The following is an 18,146-nucleotide window of genomic DNA, read 5'->3' as shown; positions in this document are numbered from 1 at the left end:
TTTCTTGTGTCTCTCTGGCTTAGTGAATGTTGCCTTACCTTCTTCTGACCTCCGTACACCGTAAAGCGCTAAAGAAAATCAGATTTTTCTCAAAAAAAAAAAAAGAATAAATAAAATGCCATTTTCATTAACAAATATTTCTCCTAGAAAATATACAAGTACTGATCACAAGTCAAAAACAATAAGTCAGTTCTTTTTCTATGTGCTTTGATGCATAAATTGAAGCAGGACGTGTGGATGGTTTTATTACTCTGCTGTCTGTTAGGTGGCCTCTGCTCCATGCTAACTCAATGTCTTTGTGCATCTGCAGGTGGTAAAGATAGCACAGAAGTTCACAGGGCTCCATGAAACTCTGGTGGCACCAAAAGTTCTTGAATTGGCACATGTGGTTCTTGATACAGGAGACCCAATCATAAGGCCCCTCTGGTGGATTGCCAATGATGATGAGGCTGCCTATAAGATCGACTCCCAGTTCCTGATTGGGGATGACCTCATGGTGGCGCCAGTGTTGGAGCCAGGAAAGCAAGAGAGGGATATCTACTTGCCTGCAGGACGATGGAAAAGCTACAAGGGGGAACATTATGATAAAGGTCCCATGTACCTCACTGATTACCCTGTGGACCTGGATGAGATCGCTTTCTTTACAAGGGTTCTTTGAAGGCATTAAAGAATTGAAAACCGGACTGACACACACACGCACGCGTCCGCACACATTAGTTTGAGCACACATGCCAAGTAAAAGCAGGGAGGCACCACCAGAAGCTTGAGTTGAGAGTAGAGTGACATTTTAATGAAGATTAACCTCATGTCTCTTCCATCCTGCTCTTTGTCAGAACTTCTGCCTGCAGATTAAAACCCTCCGCCCAAAGAATTAGAATTACCTTCTAATTCTCATTTTGCATCCTTAAGCTAATACTCATCCTTGTGTGCCTTTCACAGCCAATAGAAGATCCGATCTGTGCTTGTATCATCACCATTCTTAGCCTTAGTGGCCATCTAATACTGCGTTTTTTTTTTTTCTCAAAGCCCAAAGCTCTACAGCAAGCATGGCGGCGGTTTTGGGTTAATATTATTTCCATTAGCTTATTAATAGAAGTAACTGTACCATTTAGGGGGTCTTTTTGGGGGTGACTGGGTTAGGCAATAAAAAATGCACTATAGCCATACTTAAGTCTGTGTTTTTAACTTTTTAAGCTAACATGCATTAATTTGTATTGCACTGACATCTACATTTTACAGTCTTTTGATTAATTGCTCTTTATATTTATTAATTTTTATTTGTGGATACTGTTGGATGTTTTTAAATATGCATGATTCTGGGGATGAATAAAGGGGTTAACAATAAGCTGCAAATACTTTTATGTCAGTAAGTCCCATAACCTATAGTGCCATTATATTATTTTAGTGCCAAAATCTACTGCTTTATGCTTTTTATTAAAAAAGTCTGCACAAGTCAACTTAACTGCTCAGGGTACATTTAAAAGATATTTATTATTGATCCACAGTAATATATTTGTTATACATTACTGTGCAAAAGTCTTGCACCGCTTCTCATTGTCTTATTTTAATTCGAAGGAGCCAAACTTTCTTGCAATTTTTAAGTGTTTTTTGGGCAATAGTTGTCCAGGCTTGTCTGAAGGTCTTTCAGATTTTTTTTTCTATGGATTTTGGCTTTTACTTGTTTTCAGCCCAAGTCGTGTAGCTGACTATTTTTAGATGTGTTTATTGTTTGCGAAGCCACTTAACACTGACCTATGAATAACTAGAGCTTAAAGGAAGACACCTAACACAAGGGATGAACTACTGTTGTGTTTATCACAGACAACTTTGTAAGGAACCAATTTTAAACTGTATCTTAGGGACTGTTTTGCTACCAGCCGGTCTCAAAAACATATAAATATTTCCGTTTTTGTTTTTTTTTGTTTTTTTTAGCCGAATCAACAAAAATCCAAGGTTTACACAGTTTGACAGGCATAAAATTGTATTTTTGCACCACCAAGGTTATAAGAGAAAACTTGGTACTTGGTGGTGTGCGGTGTGTCCTTAAAAACATTAAGGGAAACTGGACAATCGGACAAAAGAAATTACAGACAGAAATAGCTGTCGGCAGCGGATGAACAATCTCTGTTTCTTAAGTTGTGTCCTTAAGAAATTTGTGCTTCATTTCATCTACTGTTCACTCAGGCCTTATCAGAAATGGTCTCAGTAAAAGGGTGGCTGTCAAGAAGCCATTCTTAAGCAAGAGAAATAGGGAGAAAAGGCTGAGGTGTGTCTAATTACAAAAGAATTGGACTGAAAATCAGTGGCAATCTGACGGAGTGATGAATCCAAATTTTTTGGGGGCGATCAAATCATCAACGGTATTTACGGATGAGGTGAAGACAGAGGTACAATGGCGAGTGTCTATAGCACAGTCAAGTCACTGTCAGGGTTTGGGGATATATTTTAGCCAGTAGTGTTGGGGATCAGCAGACTACTTAAAGAAATGACACAAAAGCTTACCTAAGAGAGTTCAGGCGGTGTTAAAGAATAAAGGTGGTCGTACCAAATACTGACTTTCAAACTTAGTAGAATTGTACAAACTCTGTTTTTGCCTTATTTGTTGGTTTTTCTCTGTATGTTTGCAAATTTCAATAAATTGCTGTCCTATTTCCTAGTCATAACTTTAAAATAAAGAGAAATGAGGGGTGGCTCAAGACTTTTGCACAGCACTCTATTATTATAAGTGATTTACCTTGTAAAACAGTTATTATTCTCAAAGATGCCATATATTAGTGTGCCATCTATGTCTGCCTTGTGGCTTCATTTGCCTTATTAGCTAATCTATGGTATGCCAACCTTAGCAAAGAGAACCAGAGGGATAAAACACATTTCTACATACATTGATGTTTTTGATGCAGTGTTTCAAAGCAGTGACATTGCAAAGCGCATGAAGAGTTTAAATGTTTGTCTGCTCTTTCATAGTGATTGCCAGCATGAGAGTAAAGCACACCAAGTAATTTGAATGCCTTGCTTGAAAATAATGAAAACAGCAGTGTTATTGTATATGAATTTGTCTTGGAATTACAGCAACTTACAAATGATAAATCCTATAAATTGGCCGTGTTTAAGTTTTTTTTTCTTGCATTCTTGATCCTACCACAGGAAATGTTAAAATTTTACATAGAATGGTTTTTACTGACACAGTACACAGCAGCATTTCTTCAAATGAATAAGTAAATGGATGCATACATAATTTCATTCTTCTTTTTAGTAACCTTACTTTGTCATCTTTGTTGTGAAACCAGGAAAGCTTGTGTGAGATTGTGTGAGAATCTAACCTATGTTAAATAGGTTAGATCGCAAAATGTAAAATATAACATGTATCTATGAAGGTTTTTAAAAGGACATTCACTTAAAACACAATAAGTGGATTTGGCGATCACATACTGTTTGATGCTTTAGGTGTGATGGTGAAATCATCAACGTGACATAACAGATGTGAATGTTAAAGGGAAAGTTTTCTGTGTAAAAATATTTTGTTGTTGTTGCCCCCCCCCCTCCCCTCCCGTGATTGAGTGCTTGGCACAATTAGAGGGTAGACTGCCAAAGAACAAATATTTAATTTTATTTATGCATATGGTATATGTTTGTTTTTCGTGTGACATCTAGAGAAGTACTGTATGTATTGTCATGAATGACTTATGTGTATTTACCTGCGATCAGACTAGGTGAAATTCACCTACCTGACTTTTGCATCAATGTTGACTTTTTCAGGTTATTCATGTTTAAAGACCTGTTTTTCACAGTTGCAAACACTGTATATGCCTGATGCGTCTCTTATGAAAGAGTCATCTCAGTCACAGAGTGAGCACATCAAATGGGTGGGAAAAGTGATTTCTGCATTTGTGGAAATAACTGTAAAAAGTAATTAAATAAGTCTTTATCAGACAGCTAAAAAAATAAATGATTGATCTGCTCGCAATAACGTCTATTTTTCTGTCCTGTTTGTCTTTCTGTTAGAGCTCACAAAAAAATCTTTCTGCTGTAGTGATGTGAATTGCAGAATCCTAGGAATTAAACAATTCAGTAGTTGATACATTATTGTGGTTTTATTGAAAAGAAATATCCATACATTATTTAAAAAATGGCTTAATATTCCTGGGTTGTAATTTTTTAGTTAAGAACAAAGTAAAACACAATTAAGATGTAGTTGTTCCAGAGCTTCAGAGGAAGATGGTGATTATGGCTGAAGACACCAGCAGGAGCATAGCACTGGGACCAGTTGGTATAGCACTGTTGCACAAGTTCCCTTCACAGCAGCTCATAGGACTGACACACAAGCTAGTGAACTGGCAGCCCTTAGTGACGGTACCTGTAAGACATGATGGTAAAACCTCCGTTTCAGCTCATAAAATGTATGATTTACAGCTTTAAACACTTCTTAATACACTGCAGAACAACTTACCGCTTGTAGTAAGGCTGAAACATCGGTCCATACCAGCAGGACAAGTTAAGACATCAGTGCAGGAGTGAGGGTCAGAGAGTGCACATACGTAGCATTTTAATCCACATGCTGCAGAGAAACAAAGACAGCTGTCATTCATAGATGAAGATTCTCCAAATACAAAGCATCATCCATTAGACTGCAGATGCCTTAATGAGATGAAGAAAAGCTTTTTTTCATTCAGAGAAAAGGCTTCTTATAAAGTTTGTGGTACCACAGCTCAGAGAATGAATGAATGAATGAATGAATGAATGCTTTATTGGCCATATGCAGGTTGCCCCACAGAGGAATAGGACCCCCCCCCCGACTTACACACACAACAACAAAGACATCACATGGGAATACAGTCGGAGATCGGCAGCGTTGGGAGAATAACACTGAAAAAATTACACAACAATGGGAAGAGAACAAGAGGAAAAAAAGAGACCTCTTCACACACTGGGCAACCTATGGGAGGACAGCATGAGAACAGGAAACAAAAAAACTCCTCTATGTATATATATATATATATATATATATATATATATATATATATATATATATATATATATATATATATATATACCAAAAGTATCACCGTATCATAGGTACTCATGTATCTCGTACCTAGTGTTTCTTTTTAGGTTTGCTATTTTTCAAATTCTACATTTATTAAGTTATGCAGGCTTGTTTGCACAACAAGGCTAAATAATTATATAAACGTCTCTCAATCTAAATAGTGGACTTTGGTAGAATTAAAAAAATAAGTGTAGTGCAGGTATATGATGATTTTTAGTGCTACTATCATCTAGTTCTGATTCTGGTTCTGTCTTGGTTAAGTCCTCAGTAGTCCTGATTTTGAACTGTTGTAGTCCTGTTCTGGGTCTGGTTGAATTGGGGTTCAGTCCTCGTGTCTTGATACAGCCCCGACTTTGTTCTGCCTTGCTGCTTAATTAAAAAACTAGTTTAAGGTGGCCTGCATATGTGATATATATTTTTCCCTATATGAAGTCACTCTTTTTTGAACAAAACTCAAAACAGAGCCAATTAATCTTTCAATCATTTCTAAACCCCCCCCCCCCCCCCCCCCCCCCCCCCCCCCCAAAAAAAAAGAAAAGAAATCCCACATGCATACTACCCTTTAGGGCTAAGCCCCGGGTGTTTCAAATGTCTGGCTCCGCCCCTGCTCTTCAATAAAAAGCAAATGGAACCTTATTGTGCAGTGCAAGCAATTGAAATTAATGTGTTTCAAAGCGCAGCGCTGCGTGTTGGGTGCTGTGGGAAAAGGCCTTTAGGATCTGCCATTTCTATTACAAAATACAGTGAGCTCCATAATTTGATTTATAAAGGCAATTTTTAAAATAGTTTTGCATCTGTACATGACTATAGTGTATTTTAAATCAAACTTTTAATGTTTCAGCTCTTCAATTTCAATTCCTCAGAAAGTGAGTAGGATGGTACTGAACACCCCGCCTTGTTTAGGAGGTAATTTAAACTTTGTGCTGATGCAACATTGTGCAATATGTTTACAAAAAAGTTAATGCTACCAAATGATCACTAGTTTTAAGATGCACATAGATGGATTTCCTTTACTGCAAAAGGCAGCAATCATAAACTTCATTAATAATAGCTTGCTGTACATGACTATAGTGTATTTTAAATCAAACTTTTATTGGAAAAAAAAATCTTGGTTTAAAATTAGAAGAGCTGAAAGGACCAGTGATTATCTGATTATCTGGTAAAGAACAAGACGAATAAATCATAAGTTGCTCTTACCTGCAGACAAACTCAAAACCAGGATCAGAGCTCCAAGAAGTTTCATGGTGAGACGTAAGAAAGAAGTACACGATGTGTCAGGAGGACAGACAGTCAAATAGGCTTTGTTCAGCTCTTCAGTTTCAATTCCTCAGAAAGTGAGTAGGACGGTATTGAACACCCCACCCTCTTGAGAAGGTGAATTCTCAAGACTATAGTGTATTTTAAATCAAACTGTCAATGGAAAAACATCTTACATATTCACCAAATTTTTTAAGAGTTATGCTTTTTTTTTCCATCACAGAATGATTGTGGTTCAGATGTGCTTTTCAAGGTGATCATGTCTCTTACAGTTTGGTCTAAAAATGGAAGAGCTGAAAGGACCAGTGATTATCTGATTATCTAAAGAACAAGACAAATGAATCATAAGCTCATAAGTGGACAAAAACCAGGATCAGAGCTCCAAAAGGTTTCATGGTGAAAAGTAAGAAAGAAGTACACGATGTGTCAGGACAGAAAGTGAAATAGGCTTTGTTCAGCTCTTCAGTTTCAATTCCTCAGAAAGTGAGTAGAACGGTACTGAACACCCCGCCCCGTTGAGGGGGTAATTTAACTTTGTGTTGATGCAACACTGCGCAATATGTTTAGAAAATAAGTTAATGCTACCAAATGATCACTTCATTAAGAATAGCTTGCTTCTAAGTGCATATGAGAGCATGAGGGTGGGAATGGATGTTTGTATATGTGTGTGCCTGTATGTCTGTGTCTATATGTCAGGTTGGGTGTCAGGCGCCACCTCTCTGGGGACATCTTAGGCCCTCCAAGGTTTGGAGGCCTATCTCCCCCTACCACCACTTCCCCTGCCAGTGGCGGACTCCCTCAGGTGTCGGTGCATTGGTGGTTCTTTGTGTCCGGGGATGGGCGTCCAGGTACACACCTTATGTCGATGCAACATTACTCTTATTATCTTCTTGCACCACATGTTCTCCAAAAGATGTTAATGCTACCAAATGATCACCACTATTAAGATACACAGGATAGATTTGCAGTGCTGCAAAAGGCAGCAATCATAAAGTTAATTAAGAATAGGTTACTACTACTCGGTTGGACCTCAGTTTACTACCAGAAGTGCTTTAAACATATATGTTCTTTGTTTTGTTTTTTTTGAAAAGCTCTTTGACACACAAAGAAGTATTGTATGTAGTATAACTGGTAAGAATGTTAGACGTTATTAAATGAAAGCTGTTAACATTAATGGTGTTTTTTTCCAGCCTACTCATCCACACAGACATTTTTGTGTAGTGCCATATATATTCCTGATACTGTCTTTTACAAAAGACAAAATAACATTGTTGGTAAGTTCAGTCCAACTTCATGTCTGAGGTGGGAAAATAGACAGCTGCACCTGCGTAGTTCCAGTTTGGTACAGTTTGTTGGATAAAAGCAGTTTTTGTGGTGTGTAGTGTATTTTAAACGCACAGCTATATGCATTTGAAGTGCATACTTTAAGCTTTAATTTAAGGGCTTTTACAAAAACAGTATTAACTGTTTGGAGATTACACAGACTCGCCTTTTCAGAGGCTTAAATTAACTGGACAAACTAGCATAATTTTTAATACTTGAAATAGCAGGATTATTAACTTGAGTTGTAACTGCACTGACTTATTGCCAGTGTGGATATTTAAGACTTTCATTGTCAGAATTTAAGATTTAATTGTATTTATAACATAAAAGTTGAGGAGGTAGAGAGGCATTTTTGGACAGGTCTGGATTTGCAAGGCCTGCCCTTATTAGCAAAGCTGACTCACTAACGCTTACATGGAGCAATCCCAGTTTAAGACTCCTTTGAATCGTTTCCTAGATGTAGAAGAACATGATTAAATGAAACCCAAGACAATATAGGAGAGAGACTGCAAACAGTCTTTCAGAGAAGAGTTTAAAACCCTTATTTTAGAGGTGAAATGTGACAAATGTAGATGCATTGACTGCCCACATAAGTACCTTGAGGCATTCTAAGGTTTCTGCCTGGTGGAGAGACCTTCCTGTTTAAAGACTTTGGTGAAGCACAGTGCACATATTCAGAGAAAGCTGGATGCCTGCACTTCAGTCACATATTGACTGATTTAAAATCAGCTGTGAGGAAAACTCTGGTAAACTATAAAAAAATCTTTGTCCAAAGCATTATGGAGTTTGAAAATCTCAAAGGGAACTTTGCCCATCCTTATGAACCAGTTGTTAACTATTCCTGGGTTGTAATTTTTAGTTAAGAACAAAGTAAAACATGATTAAGATGTAGTTGTTCCAGAGCTTCAGAGGAAGATGGTGATTATGGCTGAATACATCAGCAGGAGCATAGCACTGGGACCAGTTGGTATAGCACTGTTGCACAAGTTCCCTTCACAGCAGCTCATAGGACTGACACATGAGACACTGTTTATGCAGCTTTTAGTGACGATACCTGTAAGACATGATGGGAAAACCTCAGTTTAACTAATGCTATGTTCATAAAATGTATGATTTACAGCTTTAAACACTTCTTAATACACTGCAGAACAACTTACCGCTTGTAGTAAGGCTGAAACATCGGTCCATACCAGCAGGACAAGTTAAGACATCAGTGCAGGAGTGAGGGTCAGAGAGTGCACATCCGTAGCATTTTAATCCACATGCTGCAGAGAAACAAATACAGCTGTCATACATGGATGAAGATTCTCCAAATACAAAGCATGATCCATTAGACTGCAGATGTCTTAATGAGATGAAGAAAAGCTTTTTCTTTTCATTCAGAGAAAAGGCTTCTCATAAAGTTCGTGGTACCACAGCTCAGAGAATGCACCAGGAAAAGAAAAAAAAAGAAAAGAAAAGGCAAAGGACCAAGACTTATATTAATAAAGAAACAAATCAACAAGAACCAGATTAGATAAAATAATAACCTGCAGATCTATAGAGTACATGCAGGTAAATAGCTTTTTTGTTAAGATTCAATTTCAAGTTCAACAAAAAGAAAAGTGAAACCTTATTGCGAGGTGCAAGCAATTGAAATTAATTCGTTTCAGAGCGCAGTGCTGCACGTACTACGGGCTGTGGGGCCTTCAGGATCTGCCATTTCTATTGCAAAATACTGTGAGCTCCATAATTTGATATATTTATTTAAAAAGGCAATTTTTAAAATTAGTTTTGCATCTGTACATGACTATAGTGTATTTTAAATCAAACTGTCAATGGAAAAACATCTTACATATTCACCTAATTTTTTAAGAGTTATGCTTTTTTTTTCCATCACAGAATGATTGTGGTTCAGATGTGCTTTTCAAGGTGATCATGTCTCTTACAGTTTGGTCTAAAAATGGAAGAGCTGAAAGGACCAGTGATTATCTGATTATCTAAAGAACAAGACAAATGAATCATAAGCTCATAAGTGGACAAAAACCAGGATCAGAGCTCCAAAAGGTTTCATGGTGAAAAGTAAGAAAGAAGTACACGATGTGTCAGGACAGAAAGTGAAATAGGCTTTGTTCAGCTCTTCAGTTTCAATTCCTCAGAAAGTGAGTAGAACGGTACTGAACACCCCGCCCCGTTGAGGGGGTAATTTAACTTTGTGTTGATGCAACACTGCGCAATATGTTTAGAAAATAAGTTAATGCTACCAAATGATCACTTCATTAAGAATAGCTTGCTTCTAAGTGCATATGAGAGCATGAGGGTGGGAATGGATGTTTGTATATGTGTGTGCCTGTATTTCTGTGTCTATATGTCAGGTTGGGTGTAAGGCGCCACCTCTCTGGGGACATCTTAGGCCCTCCAAGGTTTGGAGGCCTATCTCCCCCTACCACCACTTCCCCTGCCAGTGGCGGACTCCCTCAGGTGTCGGTGCATTGGTGGTTCTTTGTGTCCGGGGATGGGCGTCCAGGTACACACCGGCTCACTCCTTGGCGGCCGCTTATCGGGGCCTGGAGCCTGGGGCTCGCTCGGGCCACTTTGGAGGTGGGGTGCCCCCGGCCTCTCGGCCTGGGGCTCGGTCACTCAGGCACGGCTGGCTGCCGGCGGAGCTCACGGGCGCGTCACTGCAACTCCCCCTGGCTTTTGCTCCGCGGCTGCTGAGTGAGCCCTCATCTGGGACTCTCCTCAGCTCTTTCTGGGACAGTGGCGCGGCTGCCCCTCTGTTGGTCTTCCTTGGTCTCTTGTGTTCTGGGGGCCTCTGGATGTCTGGAGTTTTGATCTCCTCCATACCTGCTTCATGCCCTGGAGGACGGGGCTGTGGCCCCCCCACACCCTCTAGCAGATCATTACATGAAGGAACCTTTTAAAAACAAAAAACAAAAAAACAAGCGCGTCCATGCTCGCAGGTGTACACACGGGTGATCACACCCACAAACTACACCCTTTTTGGCTCCTACCTCAAAGCACACTGTGTTCTGTTGATCTTATGTGCTGCACAATAATGTTTAATATTTAGTATTTACTGTCATATTCCCATATATCATTGTGATGCTGTTTATTCTATTACTCTTGTTCTCTTCTGCTTGTTTTCTTTTTTCTTTCTCAGCAGGTGATCCAGGTGATTGATATATGCATTTTTTTTTTCTTTTTTTTCTTTTTTTTTTCCTGCTCATTCTGTTGGTTTTTGTTTTTTGCCCTTCTCCCCCGTCCCTCTTCTCAGCTGTTTCTCTTTCCCTCTTTCTTTCTCCCCTTCTTTCCCCCAGTCAAGTCTGTCCCGTATTCAGTAAGTGAAAATAAAATAAACAATAAAAGGTGAATCAAATGGACCATTACGGCAAGGCTGGGATGGTCAATTTGGTAAAGTAAATCCGTTGGGTATCTTTCTTTGCCTTTAGACAACAATTCTGATGGCAAAAGAGCCAAACGGGACAGGCCAAAAAAAAAAGAAGAATAGCTTGCTTCTACTTGGTTGGACCTCATTTCATCACCAGAAGTGCCTTAATTCTATGATGGCATCAATTCAACAAAGTGCTTGAAACATTCCTCAGAGATTGTTGACATGATAGCCTCACACAGCTATTGTACACCCATGAGATAAATGGCCCATTCCACCACATTCCAAAGATCGGCTACTCTATTGAACTACAATCTGGTGACCGTTTATGTTGCATTTAAGAAACCAGTTTGAGAAAATTTGAACTTTGTGAGATTGTGTGTCATTGGAACATGAGTACACTGTGGTCATAAAGGGATGGATATGGTCAGCAACAACAATCAGCTAGGCTGCTTTAACTTATAAGGGCTAAATGTTTAATTCCCTGTCGGTCTGTCAGGAAAGGTGACCTGATGAAACCAAAGGTTTTATTATGATAAAATGTGATAATTCTATTTGCATTTTATCATAATAATAAAATAACGGTTATGAAAACAACAACAACAACAAAAAAAACCCCGGACAAAATCAATCTGCAAAAATATTATACATTTATATATAATTATGAAAGAAGGAAAATTTTAACTCAAGTTACTGTTCTATTTTACTTTTTACACAGAGCATTTTATTTAAAACTGCATAAATTAATTGGACAATAATGTACTGTTGGCTGTTTGATGGTGAAAGTGTGACACAACACAACTGTGACCACTAAAGTGAAAGTCTCCTGTATACATCTATGATGAACAAATTCTTAGTACAATGTGAAGGTAGGCAATCTTTAAACATATATGTTCTTCTTTTTTTTGAAAAGCCTTGTGACACCCAAAGAAGTGTACAAATACAGTAGGAGCTGTCTTTTATTTATTTATTTTTAACAAAAACAGTTTGGAGCTGTTTGGAAATGACACAATTTCACCTTTTCAGAGGCTTAACTTAATTGGACAAACTAGCATAATTTTTAATACTTGAAATAGCAGAATAATTAACTTGAGTTGTAACTGCACTGACTTATTGCCAGTGTGGATGTTTAAGACATTTATTGTCAGACTTTAGGAATTAATTGTATTTCTAACACAAAAGAACATCAGTATAGCATTCAATTGAGGGGGCAGAGAGGCATTTTTGGACGGGTCTGGATTTGCAAGGCCTGCCTTTATCAGCGAAGCTGACTCACTCAAGGGCGTAGATTTGGCATGGACGGAAAAGACATGTCTCCACCAATAATTTAATCTCTTCGAGTAAAGAAAAACAAACCCGATAAAAAGAAAAAAAAAAAACCGATCTGTCAACGTCTCATTCAGTCCACCTTGGAGTGCAGTTTGCACAAATTGTTTTAAAAATGCACTCAGCCTACAAACATTACTGATGAGTCAAGATCTGCACAAATTGACAGAAACACTGAAGCAGGTGCACATTTTATTCTTATTGTCACGTATGTCCTATTTGTCAGGTGATAGAGAGCAATGGTGATACAAGATCACAGGTGAAATTGGATGATGACTTGTTGGTTGTAGTAGTAGTATTTATTTATTGTCATTGTCAAGAACAATGAAATTGCGTTTGGGGCTTCCATACAACCCAAAAAAAAGAAGAAAATAATAAATACCCCTTAAAACTCAAGTGTACATATTTAACCCAGTGTGACTCCAATGCAATAAGACAATCCTTAGCAATAATGTTCGTAGAAATTCAGACAAAGACCTGAGAAACATGACAAAATACAACAATGCAACCCATTCAATATTATTGTACTGTGAGATATGATATCAGATATGATAGTTATCTATTTAAGAAAGGTTCATTACTGTATTTGAAGCACATGTGTGACTGCATGTATTTGGAATGTCTCACTGTTATTTATCAGGTGACAGAGGCAGCTCTGCCATGTTGTAGCTCTGACAGAGGTGAAGAGGCGAGGTCACGGGTGACTGACTGATGATTTGGTGCTATAGATTAACTAGTATTTATTATCATAACAATTGTTAGGCTGCTGATGTAAATTGATTCATTAGTGTATATTTGACAAAGAATCTGAATTGACATGTCTCACTTTTTATATGGCACGAATCAATGTGTTATTTTATCAGGTGGCAATATGTCCTAGTGCAGTCAGAGGGGAAGAGCCAGGGCCAAAGCTGAGGCACATCAAGCACAGAATAATAATTTTAATCTGAGGATAAAACGCATGTACTGAGGCCGAAAGAAGCTTCAGTGCTCTCAGAAGACTAAAAAGATGGCTAAGGTTAACAATGACTCAAATGAGATTAAACAATGCTGCTGTATGCCATGTCCACCAGGAGAGACTGGACAGTATAGATGTAAAACAAATATGGCAGCAGTTTATCTCAGTTAACGAGAGGAGCAGGCATGTGTTTGGCTCCTTCACATAGTGGACATTGAGTTGTTGTGTGGGACACCAGTAGTCCATGTCTGTTGCTGTAACAGTAGTTCATGTTTTGAATAAAAAATCCCAGCTCACTGACTTGATCGGGGCAATTGTGTGCCTAAACTGTTGCATAATTTTGCTGAGAGATCTTTTACTTTGTGGTAATCTTAGATGAGTAGTTTTATGGACAAAAACCACCAGGTCATTCAGTGTTTCCTTAGTGCCAAAATATAACAGATGTTGGTGTAGTATAACTGAAGTAATGTTGTTAAGTTCTTAAAGTCATATTCTTTTATTGTCATGACTGTATTTGAAGCTATTTTTTATGTTTGTATGATACCTGATTTATATGGAATATAGCTAGAGTAAACTAAAGCCTAAAATACTTAGTCAGTCATTTGTTTAATAGTAATTTAACATTATATAATTCACATATAAAACTATGAACTGTAATTTTAAATGGTTTAAAAGCACGCAGAATAGCATATGTAGGCAAGTATATTTCTCCTTTTTTTTTAAAATCAAGAAGCAAAGACAAAAAGGGAAAAAAAAAGAAACAGGGCAGGGTTCAGTGGTTGAATCATCCGTCCCCACCAATGCCAAAACCAAATCTACGCCCTTGGACTCACTAATACTGACATGGAGCCATGCCAGTTTAAGACTCTATTGAATGGTTTCCTTGATAGCTGATTTGATGTGTTGTTGCAGAGAAAAACCCCTTGATAGTGCTAGAGCACAGAACTGAAAAGAACATGATTAAATTAAACCCAAGACAATATAGGAGAGAGACTGCAAACAGTCTTTCAGAGAAGAGTTTAAAACCCTTATTTTAGAGGTGAAATGTGACAAATGTAGATGCATTGACTGCCCACATAAGTACCTTGAGGCATTCTAAAGTTTCTGCCTGGTGGAGAGACCTTCCTGTATAAAGACTTTGGTGAAGCACAGTGCACATATTAGTGATGGGATTTCCGGCTCTTTTTAGAGAACCGGCTCTTTCGGCTCGGCTCACTAAAAAGAGCCGGCTCTTTCGGCTCCCAATCGGCTCATCAGGTTGTTTTGTTGATTTAATGAATTAATTATGGACAACAATATAAAATTATGCACAAAAGGAATTAGTAATGTAAAAAAACGTGGTTTTCTTTATGTATGTTTATATATAAATATTTATGGGGGCCCCTAGAGACGAAACGCGTACAAACTCCAAAACACATTTCTAGCGTTAACTGAACTTCCAAAACAGAGCTACCTAGATCACTTAAATTGTCTATTGTTTTTGTATTAATACATAATAATAAAAAAAAAACAACTTAATTTACCTGTTACTACCACACACCCAATCCGAATGTTGGTACTTCCTGGCTTGTGTAGCCACTAGGTAACAAAAGCTCAACACGGCCCCTAGCATCCTGGAGCACTTCCGTTGTGTTTTGGAGTTTGTACGTGCTTTGTCTCTAGGGGCCACTGTAAATATACTTTTATTTATTCACTCCACATAAAATGTAATAAATAAATTATAAAGTACAAAAACCAACTATTTACATTTCATACATTTCAACTTTTAACTACTTAAATTTTCAGCTTTTTCCTTTTAAACAAATTTAAAGTGAAACAACACAAAACACTGCAAACCACAACACAATAAAATATAAATTAAAATATGGAAAAAAAAAGGGGGAAAAAAGAACACCAAGATCTTTAATTACGGGAAAGGTTGGCATTTAGAAATATTAATATCACACTCAACTGACTGTGTTTTATCTTCCTATTGCACTGATGGGTGGACAGTTCTTAGGTGCCTGTGCATGTTGTTTGTGGAGCCAGCTCTATATGATATCCTTTTCTTGTAGACTCTACACTCTGCCTTTGTTTTGTCAGTAAGATTGAAATGGCTCCAGACTTTGCTACATTTCTTGATGTCACTCATTTTCTTTACTGTACCTTTCCAATGTGACTGTGTTGACTCTTGTTGTTGCTCCCGGCTGTCTTTCTTTCCCTCTCCCTCCTGTTCTTGTTGTGTGCTACTGCTGTTGCGAGTGTAACTACCGCCCTGCCCCCTCAGCTCAGCGCTGAGCAGAGGGGGGAGGGGTGCAAACACAAGGCTCTGTTTGCCATCTCTGCTCGCCATCTCTGCTCAGCGCAAACCAGAGGCGGAGCCAGACATTTGAAACACCCGGGGCTTAGCCCTAAAGGGTAGTATGCATGTGGGATTTTTTTTTTTTTTTGGGGGGGGGGGCTTAGAAATGACTGAAAGATTAATTGGCTCTGTTTTGAGTTTTGTTCAAAAAAGAATGACTTCATATAGGGAAAAATATATATCACACATGCAGGACACCTTAAACTAGTTTTTTAATTAAGCAGCAAGGCAGAACGAAGTCGGGGCTGTATCAAGACACGAGGACTAAACCCCAATTCAACCAGACGCATAACTGAAACCGATTTAGTCGGGGAGGGTAAGAACTGAAAATATGAAATAAACACACGTAAGCTAAGACTCTCTAAAAAAAATAGCATTTGTTCGGCTTTTCATTTCGCCATTTGTTGATTCACTTGAAGAGCAAGTAACGTAATATTGGTCAAGTGATCAGTTTGATATCAATCTTTCGTGATGCACCGTCATATTTACATTATTTGTATGGTACGAATGATTTTCTTTGGTACCTGGTCAAACTTAAGCTCTCCTTAGTATGGCTGGCTCTGTTTCTCCAACAGCGCACTGACAGGTAGCAGCTGCCCCGCCCCCTCGCTCAGTCGCTTAGTGCCTGAGCTCGGATCATACCAATATCAGGGGGGATTCACGCACAGTCGTAAATTCCCACAGTGTGCACTATGTGCTTCGAATATTATGTGTACTTTTTGTTTTATACAGTTGTCAGCCAGGCATCTAACTATGAAAAAATTACACTCCAAAGGACCCCGGGCTTCTGACAAAACAACCCGGGCTTAAGCCCAGTAAGCCACCCCCACGCTCCGCCCCTGGCGCAAACACAAGGGTGACTTGCAGCGTGAAGCGAAAAAAGTGAAAGAGAGGGCAAGAGAAAGGAAAAAAACAAAACAAAAAACCCACAGCTCCCAATAAGGAGCCGGCTCGCATCGTTCACTTCAAAGATCCGGCTCTAAGAGCCATTTCGTTCGCGACCGACCCATCACTAGCACATATTCCACATGTAATACTTTTCAAAATTAACTGGACGAACTGGCATGATTTTTAATACTTGGATGAAGCAAGTGTCACAGTTTGCCAAAGCAGACTGTAAACATTTGTGAAGAGTGGACCCAAAATGCAGACACAAAGGAACGTGGAACCAAAACCTGAGTATTAAGAAAAAGTGAGCCGTTTAATGCGCTGATGAAGAAATACAAAGTAATGCATAAGGCAAACAAAGACGAGAATAAACAATAACCTAAACTGGGGAAACTAAACATAAAAAACCCAACACATGAACCGCTGCATGGATACACCGACACCGGGAACATGGAACCGTAACACAACAGACAGCCTGATACTGAACAAAAGAGGACAGAGGACTTAAATACACAGAGAGATAATGAGGGGATGGGGAACAGGTGGGAACAAAGCTGGGACAAATCAGACCTAACGAGACAAGGGGAAGCAAAACTGGACACACTGCACACAGAACAAGGACTTTCACAATAAAACAGGAAACAGCATGGAATGCAGAGATGACAACACGAACTTGATAACATAAGACACACAAACATGAAACACATGAAGGGTGAGGGAAACTTGAAACACAGGGGTAGAAGACACAAGGGGAATCTGAAAAACTATAAACTATAACCGCAACTTTGGTATAATAGAAAATAAACTACTTAACCTCAAGGACTTAAATATAAATCAAAAACATCAAATTAAACCAACATTCAAAAAGCTGACAAGAACTTGCCTGAATCTGAGTGCAGCACTGCACACTTCAGAATTCATCCTGCTGCTTCTTTTAGCAATCACACCATGAATAAGAATTGGTGACCTGGATCCACTGGTAGCCATAAAAGCTGTAATATTTCCTCCACCATGTTTGACAGATGATGTGTTTTACATTATGAAACATTTATCTTCTCCAAACTTCTCTCTTCTCATCATTCTTGTATGAGTTCACTTTGGTTTCATCTGCATAGAATTTTTCAGACTGTGCAGACTCCTTTAGATGTTTTTTTTGGCAAAGTCTAATTCGACCTTCCTTTTCTTAAGTGTAACTAGTTGTTTGCACTTTGTTGTAAATTCTCAGTGTATGTACTGTATTCCTGAAAATATCTCTTGACAATCAGGTACCTCGACTTTGACAATGATAGTCCTGCCTCCTTCAGAGAAAACTGGATGCCTGCACTTCAGTCACATATTGACTGATTTAAATGAAAACTGTGGTAAAACTACAAAAATTGCATCTTTGTCCCAAACATTATGGAGTTTGAAAATCTTAAAGTGAGCTTTGTCCATCCTTATCAACCAGCCACATGAATTATAAGAAATGCTCATATTTTATCTGTCCTGTTTTTTTATTTTAAATTTACAGCAACAACAAATCTGTTTTCGATTTAATTAAACAAATCAAAGCATTATTCTGATTATACTGAAAATATAACCAACAGTACAGTAAATAACATCTTTTACATTGTTAGTTTTTTAGAAGTTATTCATGGAT

At 38.4% G+C, this 18,146-nt stretch overlaps 2 protein-coding genes across 3 annotated transcripts in view; one reads left to right on the top strand and one right to left on the bottom strand.

The window, feature by feature from the left end:
- The window catches only part of LOC146621484 (alpha-galactosidase MYORG-like), a 15,358-nt gene extending 11,379 nt beyond the window's left edge, over positions 1 to 3,979 (top strand). For both annotated transcript variants that reach the window (XM_085367425.1, XM_085367426.1), the window contains one exon: positions 311 to 3,979. In XM_085367425.1, coding sequence (XP_085223551.1) covers positions 311 to 658 — 348 coding nt within the window. In that variant the 3' untranslated portion in view covers positions 659 to 3,979. The remainder of the gene's footprint in view (positions 1 to 310) is intronic.
- Positions 3,980 to 4,146: 167 nt separating this feature from the next.
- Positions 4,147 to 6,301, bottom strand: LOC146621483 (uncharacterized). Its single transcript, XM_085368487.1, has 3 exons — positions 6,242 to 6,301; positions 4,448 to 4,555; positions 4,147 to 4,354 (listed from the first exon to the last, which is right to left on the bottom strand). Exons 1-3 carry the CDS (start codon positions 6,285 to 6,287, stop codon positions 4,206 to 4,208), a joined length of 303 nt encoding a protein of 100 aa, XP_085224613.1. The 5' UTR covers positions 6,288 to 6,301; the 3' UTR covers positions 4,147 to 4,205.
- Positions 6,302 to 18,146: the final 11,845 nt, after the last annotated feature.

The sequence above is a fragment of the Diplotaxodon limnothrissa genome, linkage group LG12 (genome assembly GCF_057381915.1).
Source record: "Diplotaxodon limnothrissa isolate DT_005_m linkage group LG12, D_limnothrissa_male_GT1.1, whole genome shotgun sequence".
Lineage (NCBI taxonomy): Eukaryota > Metazoa > Chordata > Actinopteri > Cichliformes > Cichlidae > Diplotaxodon > Diplotaxodon limnothrissa.
This window is presented reverse-complemented; position numbering and strand designations above follow the sequence as displayed.

Excerpts from the sequence above, each read along its gene's own strand:
- LOC146621483 (XM_085368487.1), bottom strand. The coding sequence starts at position 6,287 with ATGAAACTTCTTGGAGCTCTGATCCTGGTTTTGAGTTTGTCTGCAG. Across the intron at positions 4,556-6,241 it reads GGTTTTGAGTTTGTCTGCAG|CATGTGGATTAAAATGCTAC; the intron begins GTAAGAGCAACT and ends GTTTCTCTGCAG. Across the intron at positions 4,355-4,447 it reads TTTCAGCCTTACTACAAGCG|GTACCGTCACTAAGGGCTGC; the intron begins GTAAGTTGTTCT and ends CATGTCTTACAG.